This window comes from Amphiprion ocellaris, chromosome 9, assembly GCF_022539595.1.
Source record: "Amphiprion ocellaris isolate individual 3 ecotype Okinawa chromosome 9, ASM2253959v1, whole genome shotgun sequence".
Taxonomy (NCBI): Eukaryota; Metazoa; Chordata; class Actinopteri; family Pomacentridae; genus Amphiprion; species Amphiprion ocellaris.
The window spans coordinates 18,245,159-18,262,913 of NC_072774.1; the positions used below are offsets into that span (position 1 = coordinate 18,245,159).

The window sequence follows — 17,755 nt, forward strand, 5'->3', positions numbered from 1 at the left end:
CACACACACACCTATCATATATATACAGCAAGTATCAGCATGTCTATAGCTAGCATTGATATGCTATAGCAAAGAAACGCATGTAGCTGCATGTTGGATATCTGCTGTAAAACACAAAGCAAGGACTATACAGCGCAGAGCACAGCAGCATATCATTTTCAAACAATACCATAATGGTTCGGTGACAAAAAAACAACATACTTGTTACTTTGTCAGCTGCCTTTTTTTTGAATGGGTCATTAACTGATTGATTAAAACTGCGAAAATCTCTATGGGCCCAAAACTGTAATGAAAGCTTGTGACCAGTGCAGGCAGCTGTTTATTACAGTTTGTTAACACCAGCATTAATCAGGACGTGTTCAAGTGCCTCGCATCCTGTAGATCTGAAGTCATTTTTAACTTGCTTTGTGACTGATTGTGGTGAGCTCAACGGCAATCCAATTATTCGCGACAAATTATGGCAGTTTTCAATTATAATTACAGGGGGTGGGGGGTGGTAGGCAGTTCTGTGCTGTAATTACATGGAAATATGTAATTATTTAATCACAAACAGATCAAGTTATTGTTCATTAAGATTTTCCATAAAATACAAACAACATGTTTTTAGTAGCATTGTCTGTTTGTTTGTGCGTCAACAAGAATATGTAAAAGCGAACTGAGGTGGAAACTGGCCAAAGGAAGAACTTTGGTGCAGATCCAGATCACTTTTCTAAAAAAAATTCGATATGGAGTATCAGCCTTGGTGGAGGACTGTGATCTGAGTTTATAATGAGTTTTTGGGCTAATTATTAAATATTGTCACAGACTTCATAAAACCTATAAGAAAACTGACAGAGGGAATGCAAAGAAAATCTACAAACACATCTCCATCTTTTCCTCGTGTGAATAACTGAGGTAGCTTAATAAAGCACTCCTGAAATATACACATGTAAGTGTTTGAGTTGAGGATGTTTACCACAACAAACTTTACATGAAATCCACCAACGCCAAAGGCCGCTGAGATAGTACGGCTACCATGCAAAGCTAGGCTAATTAGCTTTGAGCATCTTTTCATAAATGTGACATCATTCTGAATTGTGATTTAAGGTTGTCGTATTATTTATGTGATGCAACAAATGCGCTAATGGAAGAAGAAACAGATTTTGCACACATTACACGTGTTAATGCCATTACTACTGTAGAGCCTAGCTGAGTGTTAGACCAGTTAGGCCAGTGGAAGGGTTTCATGTAAGGCTATTAGTGAGAAAAAAGATGCATTTCCTGGGGATAAATGTTAAATATTCAAAAACACATGCAATGCCGATTAGATATCCCTCCTTTACACTCACAATGCTGACTCAGCACAGATCAGATCTCAGGGTTTAGTTAATCTCAGTAAGACCCTCCACCTACCTGTCTGTTAGGAAGGTTTAGGAGGATGTTTGGGCTAAGATGGCTGGTTGTCTTTATCTCTTTCTTGGGACCCCCAAGTGGTTTGGGGTCGGGGGGGCGTTTGTTAATTACCACAGCGGGTCCCCGGCGAGACAAAAAACTGAGGATAAAGCATCAGCGCTTGGGAGGGAATCATCAGCAGTTTGCTATCTTTGCATCTCTTAATCCCGTGTTCAGCATCTTGCCGAACCTCGCAGGAATCAGTCTGAGGAGGAATAAATACTGAATCTAGATATTTCCAGCAACGACCACACACTAGACAAATAGAAAAAGCTAAAAGCAGCTACAGTAACTAGCAGGTTTAAGTAGTTTTCATGAAAAAAATAAAGCAAAGCAGATTTTAAGGCCTCAGGAGTTTTAAAATACGCTGTTCTGTCATAGAATTAAGCTTCAGGGACTAAATGATTTCTGGTGACACATAGCAAGAAAATTAGTTGTAGATGAAGCAACACATGAATGGACAGAAAAAGAACCAGATTAAATTTTCAGACTAAACAATCAAATAGAGGTCATCACTTGGGGATGCCATTGGGATGACTATGAACCAGACTCATAAAGAACTGCAATAAGTGTAAATCATTAGAATATATGCAGATGTGTTTTTTCATGAATTCACATTGCTCTGGCAACTTTATATCTAATCTATCTTTATGTTGACTATGCAATCTGAATGATCACTTTGCTAGAATGGAATTGCAATCAAAAGATCCACTTGAGGAAAAATTAATAAAACAAACGTTCTGCAAATTTATATTTGCTGTATGTTGACAAGCAAATAATCATTTTAACCAAAAGCAAGCTGAATGAATAGTAGTAGTAATAGTTGCTATTTGATTTTCTCTGTAGTTCACCTGCAATAGCAGCTCATCTACTGGATCTGTGGGTGCAAATTACTGCAACATGCTTCAATAATCCACCTAGTTCAACTTATCCATACCATAATTACCCCTGCTTGGATTACTGCAACTTAATATTCACCTATTGAAACAATTCAACAATTGAAGCAATTATTCATTCACAGCTGGTTCAGAAATCAGCAGCTGACCCAATAGTACTGCCTCCTGTTTGTTATATATATTACATTAAGATTGAGTTGATTACCTTTAAATCTTTACATAGCCTGGCTTCCCTCAACATCTCATGACTCTTAACCTCTCATTCTGCACTGAGACTCTTCATCAGTTACTGGTAAAATATCCGCTTTGAAGGGTTAAGTCAGACTATGATTTTACTGTTTAGCTCCTCAGTGCCTCAGCATGAAAAGCTTTAAAAAAAAAACAAAAACAAAAAATCAGTACGGATTGGTGTATTACATAATGTGTTTTACAATGTTTTGTTGTTGCTCTTTTGTGTGAAGCACCTTGTAACTCCAGTTTTGATAGATGCTCTAGAAAAAAAGTTGAAAAAGGTAATACATATTTTATTTATTTTTTGGCAAAATAAACCTGAAACTGACTGTACCTGAAATGTCAATAATAATTCCTCAGTGCAGAGGAAACCCATGCAAACACAGTCAAAGCAATAGCTCAAAGGTAAAGTAGCTCCCACTACTATCCTGTAGAAAAAAATGTCAAAAAAACCCCCAACAAAAACATGGGCTTAAAAAAGAGTCAAAGAGATGACAGGAATGAAGCACCTTCTTTAAAAATTTCTCTAATAAAATATTTGACGTTTGTTGTCTGATCCTTTCACATTCCCTACTGCACAAACAGCATCCAAACATGGGTCTGAAGCATAGTGCCATGATTTCAGCACCACGGACAGCTGCTGTCAAAAAAGCTAGTTGCTGACACAGGCTGATGCCATGTGTTTTCAGTGTTGGGTCTAATGCTCATGCAACAGTCTTGGCTACTGCATAGTTAAGTCAATAAATTTCCTGAAAGTTCATATTATACCCCTTTATTAACAAGTTAATAAAGGTTTCACATCTCCTCAGAAGTCAAAGTCAAAGATCCAATATTGTGATGAAATAGTGTGTCATGAAACAGCACATACTTTGTGATAGCAGCTGTAGTGTGTGTTTAAAGTAAAAAGAATAAAAGTATGCAAATTGGAATGCAGCCCCTGTTAAAAAAGTGGCAGAGAGGAGGAGAGGACGCCAGCTGGGTGCAGTGTTTGTCCTGTTGTGAGATCACAATGTACTGCAAACCTAAATGGATGGTTAAGTGACACAGGCTGCATTCCAAAAATCACATACTTTTCCTGTTTGCTTCAAATGCATACTGCAGCTGCCCTTACAAATATGCACTGTTTCACGCAGTAATGCATACAATGTGGACATACTGACCATCGCAGTCTGTGTGAAACAAGCTGTAATCTGTTGGTGCACTGTTGGTGGCTCAGGAAGGTTTATAATGGCGTGAGATACCATGATGTGACTGCGTAGGGGATTTTTTTAATTGCAAATTGACCAGATGTAGTAGGACATCTGAGTGTTTTCATCATAGTACATTTGATGTACCATCTACTGGAACATACTAAATCATCTTCTGTCATTCTATGTAGTATGGACACTGTAACATGCCACTTTAAGATATATAGAGAAAGGGGGTGGTATTTTCTTATATTTTGTAGGCCTCTAGACACACTGACATGAAAAAATTGGATTTTGCATAATATGTCCTGCCAATTTTACTTGCCAAACTTCTAAAAATATCCCCATTTCTTATTTAAGTCATGACTCACAAAAGCAAAGAGAAGATAAGGTTAGAAATTTAGTCAAAATGCTCCTTATTTCAATCTGCGAAATACATTTAAAAAATTGCAGAAATGTGTATATCTGGATTTTAGTGGGCCATATGAAAGATTTGCCCCCTCATTATTTTTAGCTGCCCCCTGAGTCACTTCATCCTGGCAATGACACTAGTCCTCAAGCTGTGATGGCTACTTCTCTTCAAAATAAGTTTCATTAACAATATTAGAATAACTGATGAAACCGCAGAAATGACAGCCGAAACTTTGAGTAAAAGATGTGCATTTATTGGTAAAATGTAATGTAACTGCTGACTTGCAGTCACGCTGTTTGTAGTGCATCATTAGCATAAATCGCATCACCTACTGTAACCCTATCCTGACTTTATGAGTCACACAATGTGTCCATGAGTCAATAGTGATATTTATAAACTCCTGCTGAATCACACACTTGCTCACACATTTTCTCCAGCCAACGCACAAAAGTGAAAACAAAGAATTTGCCTGAAGTTGACTCTGATATTCTTTCAGGACTCCACAGCTTGTTAGTACAGCCATCAATAAGTTTGGTCTGGTGCAAAGCAATTTTTTTATTTTTGTTTATAATAAATACAGTAAATGATCCAAATTCTAACCAAAAAATGTGATAAAACTATATGAAAATGGGAAACAAATGAGTCTGGGGATCTCCTGAGGGAATCAGAGTGAAATCCGAATTTGAGGCAGATTGTGAATGAGTCACACAGTATGAATTTGAACTGCAGAAAAAAAGGTTAAAGATTTAAAAAAAAAAAAAAAAGAAAATAAATAATAAGACGTCACTCTTCTTTCCTTCTGAGTAAAGAAAATCTCAGAGGCTTCGAGCTGACACCAACAGCCATCATTAAGAAAGGGAGAGAGAGAGAGACAGAGAAAGAGAAGATTGTTTTTTCTTGTTGTTGTTGTTTTCTGATATTTTTTCTCTTTTTTTGCCTCCTGCTGCTTATTGGTTTCGAGCGGAGGAGGAAGAGAAATGAGGGACAAACACAAACAAAGAGACAAACATCAAAACTGTCGACCTCAAGGGAGCAGCAGCACTCGCTAACGAGCAGTGACAGCAAGAGAAGAAGAGAGGAGGAGAAGAGAGGAGGAGATAAAACAGAGGAGAGAAAACAGAGGAGAGCAGGAGAGGAGAGGAAAGATGAGAGGACAAAAGGGGGAAAAATTAAGGAAACAGCAAAGAAGTGGCAGAAAAGTGTAAAAAGTATAAAATGAAATCTATTACAGTAAGCAAAGACAGAAAAAACAAATCCCAAAACTGAACAAAATCTCCACAAAGAAAACCCAGATAGAAACAATTATGGTATCTTTCATGACTGACCAGAAAACAAACAAATTAAAAAACTCATACTGCAGACAACAGTACTCACAAAGCTCAATTATCTCCACTCTGGTAAACATCTAAACCATTTTCCTCAATAATACACACTTTAAGTACATTAAAAAAATGCATTTTTGCTTCCAAACTGTTGCTTAATGGTATGCAGTGGTCAGGAACCTTGTTGTAAAGCTCTGGTAGGCCACTGTGAGAAAAAATATTGTAGAGAAGGTGGGGGGTACAGTGGATGGTGCAAGTCATGCAAGTCAGAAAACGTATCGTAGATTAACTGTAGTACCTGGTTGAACCAGGCAGTTCAGTGTTGGCAAACAGATATTCTCAGACTAGCCAACATGTGAACCCTGCATGAAAACACTGCAAAATTGGATGGATAAACCCCTGGGATTGTTATTTTTTACTGCTGCCTCAGATCTCTTACTGTCTCTTACTGTATAAATTCAGGACTGTAAGATAAAAGCAAGAAACACATATCATTTTCAGTACTTTTGAATTTTTAACTGTGCTGATGGGTTTGGTTTCTTCACACTTGTAGCTTAAAGCCTCAGGTATCAAAAACATCAACGAAGGGCTTTTCCAGTCTTCCACAAGCGGAGATGTTTGCTATAACATTTTGATTCTCGCTCTGAGCTCTGTGGGGTGAGTGCAGCTCTGCTAAATTGGCCTCATGCTGTCTACTGTTATATTCAAAACTACAGCAGGCTGCCATCGTCTCCTGCAGGACCAGACTGCATCTGTGGAGCCAACACCCTGGACTCGACTTGTTCTGATGTGTCCAAACGGCTTAACCAGCCCAGCCAGCATTGTTCTTCCTTCTTTATGACTGATTTTTGTGAAACAAAATTATAAAACCAAATGAAAGACCTTGTCCAAAACCCTAAAAACCATGTGCAAGCAAGCTCTGCAACCTACTACACAGCAAAAATGTGTTTAAAAAAATCTAAAGAATAGAGCAAACAGGACAAAATCAAAATAGAAGAAAACAGAAAATTAAAGGGAAATGGAGAGAAGAAAACGGGAAAAGGGAACAGAGGGGATCAACACAAAAAGGCAAAGAGAAGACAAGTCAAGAGAAGACATAAAAACAAAAAATAAATAAATACAAAAGCAGAGAGAGTAACAGGCAAATGGAAATGACAATTGGAAAGGAGAACTGACATGGGCAGAGAACAGTAGACAGCAAAACTGGAAATGGAACAGGATGAATAGAGAAAAAGAAGAAACCAGAAGACAAGAAATCAGAAGCCAACAAGAAAGAAAAATCAGAAAGGGGGACAAAAAAAGGAGATAAAGACAAGAGTACACAAAAAATCAAGAAAGGCACAGAGAAAAAGAGCACAGAATAAACAGAACAAAACGGTAAAAGCACAACACCAGAGCTTCACACTGCACATCATTAAGAAAACAGGTTGAAGATTCAGAGAGAAGAAATAGCAGATACTTTGTGTCCCAAACTGCCCTCAGTTTGACTGAAGTTCACACAAAATCAAATTGAAACTGTCTTAACTTCACCTTCACCAACAGGTTCCATCAATCAGACAGACAGAAAATCTGCTCCTTTCTTACTCACCTTCATCCTCATCGTTGGCTGTGACGGTGATGAGAACGAAGCCGACCTCCTTGTCTTCCTCCACGCTCACCTCATACACCGGCTGGGCGAAGGCTGGGGCGTTGTCGTTGACATCGGTGACAAAGATCCTGACATAAGCTGTGTCTGAGTGAAGAAAGGATGGAGGATGTTATCTCAGTCTATCTGAATACAAGCATTAAAGTCCACCAACCTCAGTTTAAAGTAGTTTGCACGATCTTACACTTGCAACTTTGAGGACTTTGAGAATCGAAACGGAACATCTATTAAATTCTACTGAAAAACAAATCTGTATGAACTCTTATGATAAACTTCATCAGGGAAAATCTTTTGAATGGACTGTATTTATATGTTACTTTTATCCAAAGCACTTTATAATGTGAGCCATCCTCATCTACTCACATTAAGAGAATTTTATTTTTTTTTTTTGTGAAGACAGGATATACAAGGGACAACCTCCTTGTTCACCATGAAAACACAATTATGTTCTTGGATAAAAACCTATTTATGATCTAAATTCAACTGCAACACACTGAAATTTGCAGGAAGCATGCTGACATTTACATAAAAATAAGTGATTGTACTATTACAAGTGCTCTGGATTTTGAGAAGATAACATGTCTGTCAAACCAGACAGTGGATTTTGGGACTTAAAGTGTTCATAGAGTAAAAGAAAGTCAAGTGGCAAAATTATCAGCGATTCACACAAACATTGATGGCAGTGAGTTACTATCAGCTGCAAACTTGGTTTCAACAGTCCACTGATTACTAGATGACCTGCTCCATCTGTTGAGCCATAGCTCCCAAGCTTTTCTTGGGATGAAAAGGGTCAATTTTTTGAGGTGGGATGTGAAAGCAGCCTTTATGTCCTTTATCTACTCGGGAATTTATGCACACGTACAATTTGCTTGTGCATGCTCATAGTCCTCTATAAAATTACGGCATACCACCTACAGACAGTTCAAAATGCACAGCACGATTACATAAAAATATAAAAAATATAATGTAAATTAACTAAATCTCAAAATGTATTCAATACAAACATAATAAGATATATAAATTAACCATAACGCACACAGCATTTCCACAGCATTAATTCCATCAATAAAACAATGTCACAACACTCCTGCATTTATTTTCTCTTCTCAGTGTATCAATGGTAAATACCAATTAACTGATAAATAAAATTAGAACATATTACCAAACAGGAGAGAATTATATGATTACATTTTCTTGTTTTCCAATTAGAAACATATTACTGCTGAATCTAATATTATTACTTACCCATCAAAAGGCTGAAAGATATTTTTTGAAAGAAAGGATGTAGGATCATATTTACTATTTACTTTGATGGTTTTTGTGGTGAATTTCTTGTGTTTTTGTTGCAGCCAACACCAAGTGTGTTACCTGTGTTTGGTTGGCCTTGCTGGCCGGGTCGAGCCGACTCTGAGCCGTCCTGCGACTGCACCTCGATCAGGTAAGAAGCTTTCTGCTCGCGGTCAAACGAGGCTTGGGTGATGATGACGCCGCTGCGTGAGTTGATGCTGAAGAACTGAGAATCCCCACTTTCATCCTTCAGGATCACATAGTGGATCTGAAACACACAGAAAGAAAAGTTGAAGAAGAAGAAGAAGGGAAACAGAAGTTCATCAATGTTCAGTGCAGCCGAATCTCACCATTCCGTGTAAACCAGAGTCCAGGTCTGTGGCCGACACCTGAGCCACCGACGTGCCGATCTGTGCTCCTTCAGGAACCGTCGCTTCGTAGGTGGACGACAGGAAGAAAGGGACGTTGTCGTTCACGTCTGATGACAAAGAAAAACAAGGTAGAGCAGCCATGAAAAACACATTTTATTTTCCTAAATTCATCATTTTTTGTTGTTGCAGGATCTGGCAGAAGAACACAGACAGTCTGTCATGTCCATGAAAGCTGATTAAATTGGATTAAAAACTGACAGAGAAAGAAAAGTCGACAAAGAAAGGAAAATGAGCAAGAAATAAAGAAGGACAGGGAGAAAAGCAAGACGGAAGGAAAAGAAAGATGGAATAATGTCTGTAGTCTTGATGACATTTACATGAGTAAGGGAGATTAAAAGAAAATATCAGATACAAGGAACTAAGGAAAGAAAAAAAGGCAATGAGAGGGAACAAGAAAAAGTCTGTGGTGTGAAGTCCATCAGAAAGTGAATTTGGACTGTGTCTCCCCTTGCTAATGAAAACTGAGTTATTAGTGAGGAATTATTATCCAAACACCCTGAAGAGTCCACAATGCAGCCTGTCAGCTCACTTTCAAGCTCCGCTAAGCCAATTACAGCATCCGATGTGGGCTTGTTCAAAGCCAATCAAAGTCAGGAAGTGTTTTCTCCATTTTCCTTCTCTCCACCCGCCTACAGATGCTGATTGGAAAATGAGTCACTGTTAAAACGAGGTGGCATGAAGCTCACACCACCAGCCGTTGCTGTTTTCTTCTTTTCCCTTTTTCTGCCACAGATGAGCAGGGATATGAACTACACTTCATTACTCTCATTCGGAGTTTCTGTTGTTCACTGATGACTTCTTTCCCTGTGCTGGTCAAAGCCAAATAGTGAATTTTTAAATGCTGAATGTGTGCTCAAAATAAAGAGAGAGAGAAATCCAGGGCCCCAGCTTCAATACATAGGTGAGAGAGACACGATAAGAAATAATGTGATGACAAAATGTTCAAACTCACTGGAAGTAAACATTATGTACTGATTCCCTTATTTGCATACTCACTTATTAATTCATTTGTAAAATCACTATACTTTTACATCACTGGTTTTGTATCACTGTACAAGGAACAAATAAGTATGCATGCACCAGCACAGTCGCTTTCAATACCCAGTGAGAACAAGAACACATGTAACTAAATACACCACCAGTCAAATGTTTGGACACACTTTCTCATTCATTTGAATTCGTTTGAGTGTCCAAACTTTTGACTGGTAGTGTACATCAAAACATCTCACTCACGCAAGCATTTTAATACAACATTTTGGGTGATTATCAATAAATTTCATCACAGGATTGAAGTATGGGGGTAATGGAATTTGTGCAGGTCAGTTGAATCTGACAGCAGTAAACTTTGGCAAAAGAATCTGTGCTGCTGGCAAACTGTAAACTGTTGTGACATTGTTGACATTCGAAGGAAGAGCTTGATAATCCTATTTCACTTACTGTTCAAATCATGTAATATCATACATGACACAACATTAGTGGAAAAAAAATACAAACAATAAACAATAACAAAATTTCTATCATTTTTTTTGGAAATTCTTTTACTTTTGAGGTTTAACTGATGCACTTTCAATCATGTCGTCTCATTGTGCTTCTGGTGGAATGGTTTAATAGAACTGAATGAAGGATTTAGCTGTTCACACCAATGAACCAACTCTGGAAGTCACTCTCTGTCCCTTAAAAATTCATCTATATCAACAAAGTGGATGTTGCCCTTAAACCCTCAAAGAACCCAAAGTTATGACCTTTCAAAACTCAAATAGGACCTCAATCACTCAAATGCAAACTCGTTCCCTCCACCTCACCCGTCACGTTGACGTAAACGGTGGTGAAGGAGGCGAGCGGCACGGCAGCGACATTCTGCACTCGCACTCTGAGCGTGAAGAAACGAGTTGTCTCGTAGTCGAGGTTCTCCGCCACCAGGATGGATGCTGAGCCGTCCGCCCGGTTTGGTTTGATGTAGAAGCGCACCGGCATGTTGGTTTCTGGCACCTGACCCTCCTCCAGGTTGTAGGTCACTCTGGGGTCACCGAGTGGAGACGTTGCCTTGACGGTCTGAGGAGAGATAGAGGATGAGAGGATGGCTAATAGCATGTGTACTTTTGTTACATCATTAATCCATAAATACAAATGCTTGAGAACCCTATCTCTGACACAATATGTCACTGTGTGAGACATATGAGCTTCTTGATTTTTGTCTTTCTTTTGTGTGAATTTTTAAGACTTTGTATGTGGGATCGGAGGCTGGTCAAAACAAGTTATAGCTAATGAAAGGTCTTCTGTGTCTAAATAACTTTTCAATAGGTCCAGGAGGTCCTCGGTTTACGACGTCATCGACTTACGTGTGAACTGGTTCAGTGGAACTAGTTGGCGAGTGGAGTGAACGAATACGTCGGCAAACGGAGAGGATGAATATGTAGTCACACGGCGAGCAGAGCGGAAGAAGTCAAGCGGCACTATAAGATGGCTTTGTTTCCTTTTTACCACCATATTGGATTATTTATGCTACATTCGATAACTTCATTATGGCTTCCGAGATTAAGTCAGACTTATCGTTTACATTTTCGCCGGTATTTTCCTATCAAGTTGTGTTTCAGTGTGAACTAATGACTGTTTGTCATTACTGTAGTTGTACAAATATGTAAACTGATCGATATCGTGATGCACATAATGGCTTTGTTTACATTTTCACCGGACTTACGGCGAAAATCAACTTATATCACACTGTACGAATGGAACTCCGACATAAGTCGAGGACCGCTTGGATAGTCTAATTTATCACTTGTGTTTAAGCTTTTATGTTAGGGATACACACATCATCACTGTTGTTCACAATCTGACAATGGAAAAACCCTGACAGCAAAAACCGACAAAACACTATCAAAGTAGAATAAGAGAGATTCTTAAAGAAGCACTGAATTCTCCAAGCTCCTTTGATCAATGTTGTTTGTCCTAACTACTATATATATATAACCTAAAATGTGAAAAAAAAGGCTGACAAGTAAAGCTAATGTGGAATTGGCTGAAAACTGCATTCTTTCTGATGGCCAGCAGGGAGTGACTCCTCTGGTTGCAAAAGAAATCAGATTCTTGGAGTCCAGTTTGAGTTCAAGTTTATGGTCTCAATAGATAATATTAGGTCCCTTTCAAAACCGCAAGATGGTAATTTTGTGAACTATGGTGCCTTTTCAAGTTAAATAGATGAAAAAGCAGAATACTCTTTAGGACGTGGTTCAATTACAATTGGCATGTTGCTATCACATTAACGTACATAGTGTTATTTGGCCTTGGCTTTCAAAAAGTCAAAAAGCAGATGAAATACCAAAATCTAGGTTTCTAGTGGCCATCTTCAAACCCACTGGTGATGTCACAGTGGCCATGTCAATCCGGTTTGTTTTTTTATTCGTGGAGAAGAAATAAGTCTCATGGAAAATCACAGCTTATATGTTGAAATGTACATCGTTAATTAGTTAACTGTTTGTATATTTTGTTATTATTATTATTTTATTTTTTTCAATTTTGGAATATACACCACTAAAACATTTTTAGATTCTGTCCAGAAAAAAGAAAACTTCATTTGAAATTAATAACACTGCACTAAAAACTAAAAATACAGTTTTGGACCATGTTGTGTCACTCATTTCATGTGGTTAGATTATCACAGAAAGGCTCTGAGAAACAATCCAATCACTATTCAACACCATTTGTGCATCTGCCCTAGACATTTCTGGCTTCCTGCCATTCATGGAGGGGTCACAGCTGCAGTTTATTCTGTGCTTATGTGCATATGAAAGAGGTAAAATATCATGTAGCTATGAGTACATAGTCTAGTGTTTAGAGTTCCTAATACAAAAGCATTTGTTCAAAGTTAAGAGTCGCTGGTGGATTCGGAGAACAGAAGCAAGAATCCTCACTCAGACTGATTACAAGCAGTGCAGAGAGAATAAAAGATAGCCCATACAGAGCCAGCTCCCCAAACCTCTGTGTATTCATTTAAGGCTACAAGTTTATAGATACAGACTTATCTCCATGTCTGAAGCAATAACTCTCACATCACATTATAACAATCCATCAAGAAATCAAGCCAAAAACGGACTCTGTGCTGGTTCATGATGACATCATGTTATCACACAGCTGTTAGTGTCGACAGCGAGGCCGTTTGTCTTTATAACGGCTTCAACGGTTTCCAGAGGTCCGTAAACCATAACACTCACCAGAAAAATGACACCCTGAGATACACAACTGCATTTCCAAGAATGCAGCGTTTCAACGGTCAGAGCTGCTGTTCAGTCCTTCTTTGGAAATGAAACACTAGACGAGAAAATGTCAAACTTCTCCAAGGCACCTAAAAAGGTTTCAGTTTCAGCTTTGTTGATATTTTCTTTTGTGGAAATTTTTAGAGAATATGTGTGGGTCAGTGTGTGTGTGTGTATGTGTGTGTGTTGTCCTGGCTGGTGCACATCCCAGGAGCAGAGCTTTTAAGAATAAGATAGATATTATTCTCTTGGCAGTTAGAATAAGCTGACCTTAGAGAGGGAGAAAGTGAGTCTGTGTGTGTATGGATGTATTGCTCACGTTGTGAGGACATAAATCTGTTTACACTGTTTACACAGTCACATTGCAGGGAGCTTGTTTTTGAGGACAAAAAGAGTCCCCATCATATAAATCACTAAATTTATGTATGAAGATTTTATTCAGGGTCAGGATGAGTTTAGGTTTGGGTTAAGGCTAGAGATAGGATTAGGCTTAGTTTCTAGGACATGAATATAAGTCAATGAAACGTCTGTTGTAAAAGAAAGCAACAATATGTGAGAGAGTCTGTGTGTGTGTGTGTGTGTGTGTGTGTCTCTGTGTGTGTGTGTGTGTGTGTGTGTGTGTGTGTGTGTGTGTGTGTGTGTGTGTGTGTGTGTTTGTGTAAGAGAGAGTGCTTTCAAGGCCTTTGTCCTTCCTGACCACAAACACCCAGCTGTTCCAGGGAAGGATTGCGTTTTCCATGGTTGAGTGATGCCACCTCACTTTACAGTAATAGTATGACCTGGACACACACACACACACACACACACACACACACACACACACACACACACACACACACACACACACACACACACACACACACACACACACACACACACACACACACACACACACACACAAACACACCAAGATGAAAAGCTCTTGGGGACATATATTCCTGAACACATACATTTCATTTATTCATGCAAGTCCACTCCAAAAGTCAGAAAAAAAACCCAGGACACATATAAAATAAAATCTCTCACCACATTAACCAGCCTGTCTCAATGTTTCACATTTTTGGGAATCTTTTCATTTAATTATTCAGTGTAGAATGACTTTTGATTACTCCAGTCCATTTTCTTTTGCTTGCTGGGATGCAACCTAAACATGATTCACAATTAAGCTGACTGGTCTTAATGAGGACAATTGTTTGATTAACAGAAGTTAAGTGCATTAGTTAAGAAGTATGCTACAGTGTTTCTCCTGGTAAGTAAAGCAGGATTTATGCTCTGTCTGTTCCACATGTTGGATGTTTGAATAGACTATGGTTAGATTACATTTTAATTAGTAATTTTGTCTTCTGCCGACCAGAGGCAGCAAATAACTAAGTACATTAACTCAATGGTGCACTTCACTACAATTTTATGCTATTTCATACATCCACTCCACTACATTCCAGAGAGAGATATTTTACTTTCTGCTACACTACATTTATCTGAAACCTTTAGTTATTTTGAAGATACAGATTTTGCACAATGGATGTTTTGACATACTTTTCAAATACAACACATTGTTAAAGATTAAACCGATGGTTTCCAACCTTTTTGGCTTCTGATGTCTTACAAAAAACATCAGAGGATATTTCAGATGTCTGTGAGTTGCTAACAGCTCCACCAAATACAGATTTTTACCCCTAAACTTCTCACACAGTTTCTTTTCAATAGATTTCCAAATGATCCAACATCTGACTAGCAGACAAGTCCAAAATCTGAAAGCAGACTTTTGTATTAAAACTTTCTTTCTGCATTCCTCTTTCCAGATCCCAGATGGATCCTTCTTTTCAGCATCTACAGCAGTAACATGCTGCTGACCCACTGATGCTTCAGTAACAATAATCTAATGATGTCATATACTATCATATACGACAGAGGAACTAATTGTGTACTTTTACTTTAACACTGCATTTTGCTGCAAATACTTATGCACTTTTGCTTAAGTGGGATTTTGCATGCGGGACTTTTATTTGCGATACTAGGCCAATGAGCCAGATCAGAGAGATTAATGATGAGGTTAACAATGACCACTTGTCACTACTTTACAGACAATACTGTCTTCTTAAGGCAGTGTAAACATACTTGCACATCAGCGTGTCGTTCACATCTACAGTAAAGATGGTTCTAAAACAAAATGTACTGTGAGTGTAAAATCATTTCACCACTTCAGTGCACAACAGTTAATTAAGATTTACACAAAGCCTGGAAGCAATGGAAAACTGTTGGCCTCGGTCCATCGAAAAAGAAAAATCCGAAAGATTCCAAATGCTACTGTTGCTTCCACCAGAGGTAACACGCATCCTCTGAGTGAGAAACGCTGTCCACCACCTCAAACACCAAAACCCTCTCAGCTCTCTCTCTGTCCAGTGACTCCAGCAGCTCCCTTCACTCTCTTGTCTTTACTAATGATTTGGCATGTTGGCAGACTACACAACACATAAACACACAGAAAGAAAAAGATCACTAACCAACATTTAAAATAAAACAAGAAAAGCACTCAGAGAGCGCGATACTCCGCCAAGGCTGCACAATCGTTGTATCATTTCGGCTGAAATCTTGAGAAAAACTGTGGCAGCAATTATGACACTATAGAATGTGGCCATGTAATCTAGATGTACCCACAAACAAAATGACCATGCGCTGAGCACAGATGTGTGTTATGCATGTGTATGTTATGTACGGATACCGAACCGTGTGACCTAAATATGTTGCAGGAGGCAGGAAGTGATAGAACTCAGAAACACCCCCACAATTTAATCAATTGTTTCTTGTATCATTTCCGATGGATAAGTCCTGATAATTTCGCAGCGGTCAGTTTTTAGAAGCTTTGCAATCATGTGATCATCAGCAGGCAGCTGATGTAGTGTTCACTTGTATCCGTGGTTCCAGACTATAAGCCGCATCACTGCAAAAATAACGAGTTGGTCCTTGTATCATTTCTGACCTTCCCTGAAAATTTCATCCAAATCCGACAAACCAATGCCGATTGTCACATAACTCCACCGAGGCTCCGCCTCCTTGGCGGGGTAATTATAAAGTAATTTCTGCTTCTCAACCTTCCAGTGAAGCTGATTCACAACTTGTCAATGCTCAGACTGTCCTCTCACATTTTCAAGTTTTGTTTTTTTCATTGGTATTCTCTTACACATGTAAAACCAATTTCAATTCCAAATCTGCCTGAGAAGTAGCCATCCAGTTTCCAGGTGAGAAGTCATGTCAGGACATGTTGGTGCAGCGTGGCTCAGCCTCGCAGCAGGCCGAGGCAGCAGAGCGAATGGAATCAACACTAATGAGAAATCATCTCATTAGACATCAGTGCAGTGTGCTGAAGCTAAGCTGATCAGTGTCTGCCATCTTCTCCCACACAGATTAATGCCTGTGGAGATATCGCAGCAGATCGCTCTCAGCTGGTGCGGCTGGTGCTGAGGGTGATTCAGCAGCTGGAATACAGATCACGCTGTCAAGTGCTAACAGTTAGCAGTCAGCTGAAAGGGCCATGGTGAGGTCAAGGAGAAGTTCTTCTGTCGCCACAATGGTTCTGGACTTTTATGTGATAATTCCACATTTAATGGCTGTTTTGCTAATTTATATTGCAAATATACCACATAAGCAGTATTTCTGCTCAGTGTTTTATTACCTCGTTTATCTGCTTCTCGTGTGCACAGCCGTATTAGTGCAACAAAGACATAAATCAGGAGAAAGAGTAAGGGAGTCAGTCTTTCTCCCCCACCCTGCTCTCTCAGCCCTCGCAAGTACTCTGTTTTAACGCGTCTGAATTGCAATATAGTTGTTCTCATTTGCATATTTTTCTCATAAAATGAACCAAAGTACAGGTAAATAACAGCAAATGCGCTGCGAGATCGGCTGCGCTGACATTTAAAATGAAAGTTTGCTGCCCCATCTGCCTGCCGGTGAATGGATCGTCTATCTGCGATCTTTGATAATGGCAAAATGAAAACGCAGACAACTGGCCATTCCTACTGAACACTATCTCAGCCTTTGTTTGTGAGAGTTAAAATGGATGCACCCAGAGATCCTTCAGCTATATATGATCCCTGAGTTGTGTCATTTTGGGAGGGTGGCCTGTCTAAATTAGAACAATTTTTATTATTAGATCCTTTCCAAAGACACTTTCAGTGCATCACTGGTCCACAGGATTTAATATTTTATTATTGCCTGTGTAACAGCCATAGAAAACACCAACAGGATGCGGAAGAAAGCTGGAGGAAGTCAGCCAGTAAGGAGACTAATAAAATACTTGCACACTCACACATAAGCAGGAGATGACTACAGCTTATTGATATGGAGATTTAACACACACGCACACAGGAGCTTCCACCTCTGCAGCATCTACCTCCATCTACCTCGTTAACAGTGTAATTAACAGACCTTATTAAGGCTGCTAAATTTAAAACAACAGTTCCTCCTCAGTGCAATTAACACAGCAGATGAGATGAAGGAGGAGGAGGTGAGGAAGAGGAGGAGACATTTCAAAGTTTTGGAGTGATTTGTTTAAGTTGCCACTTTAGGGAAATAATATTCTGACTTAGTTTTGTAGATCAGGGCTGAAGAATTTGGTGAATTTTGCAGCTTTTGTGATGGATAGTGCGATTTGATTTGCAAT

The 17,755-nt window shown here is 39.0% G+C and overlaps 1 protein-coding gene across 1 annotated transcript in view; it reads right to left on the bottom strand.

The window, feature by feature from the left end:
* The window catches only part of si:dkey-22o22.2 (neural-cadherin), a 164,755-nt gene that overhangs the window by 44,769 nt on the left and 102,231 nt on the right, over window positions 1-17,755 (bottom strand). The window contains exons 14-17 of the mRNA XM_055013798.1: window positions 10,645-10,894; window positions 8,762-8,889; window positions 8,493-8,679; window positions 7,068-7,211 (exon numbers count right to left, since the gene is read on the bottom strand). Of these exons, the coding sequence (XP_054869773.1) occupies window positions 7,068-7,211; window positions 8,493-8,679; window positions 8,762-8,889; window positions 10,645-10,894 (709 nt within the window). The remainder of the gene's footprint in view (window positions 1-7,067; window positions 7,212-8,492; window positions 8,680-8,761; window positions 8,890-10,644; window positions 10,895-17,755) is intronic.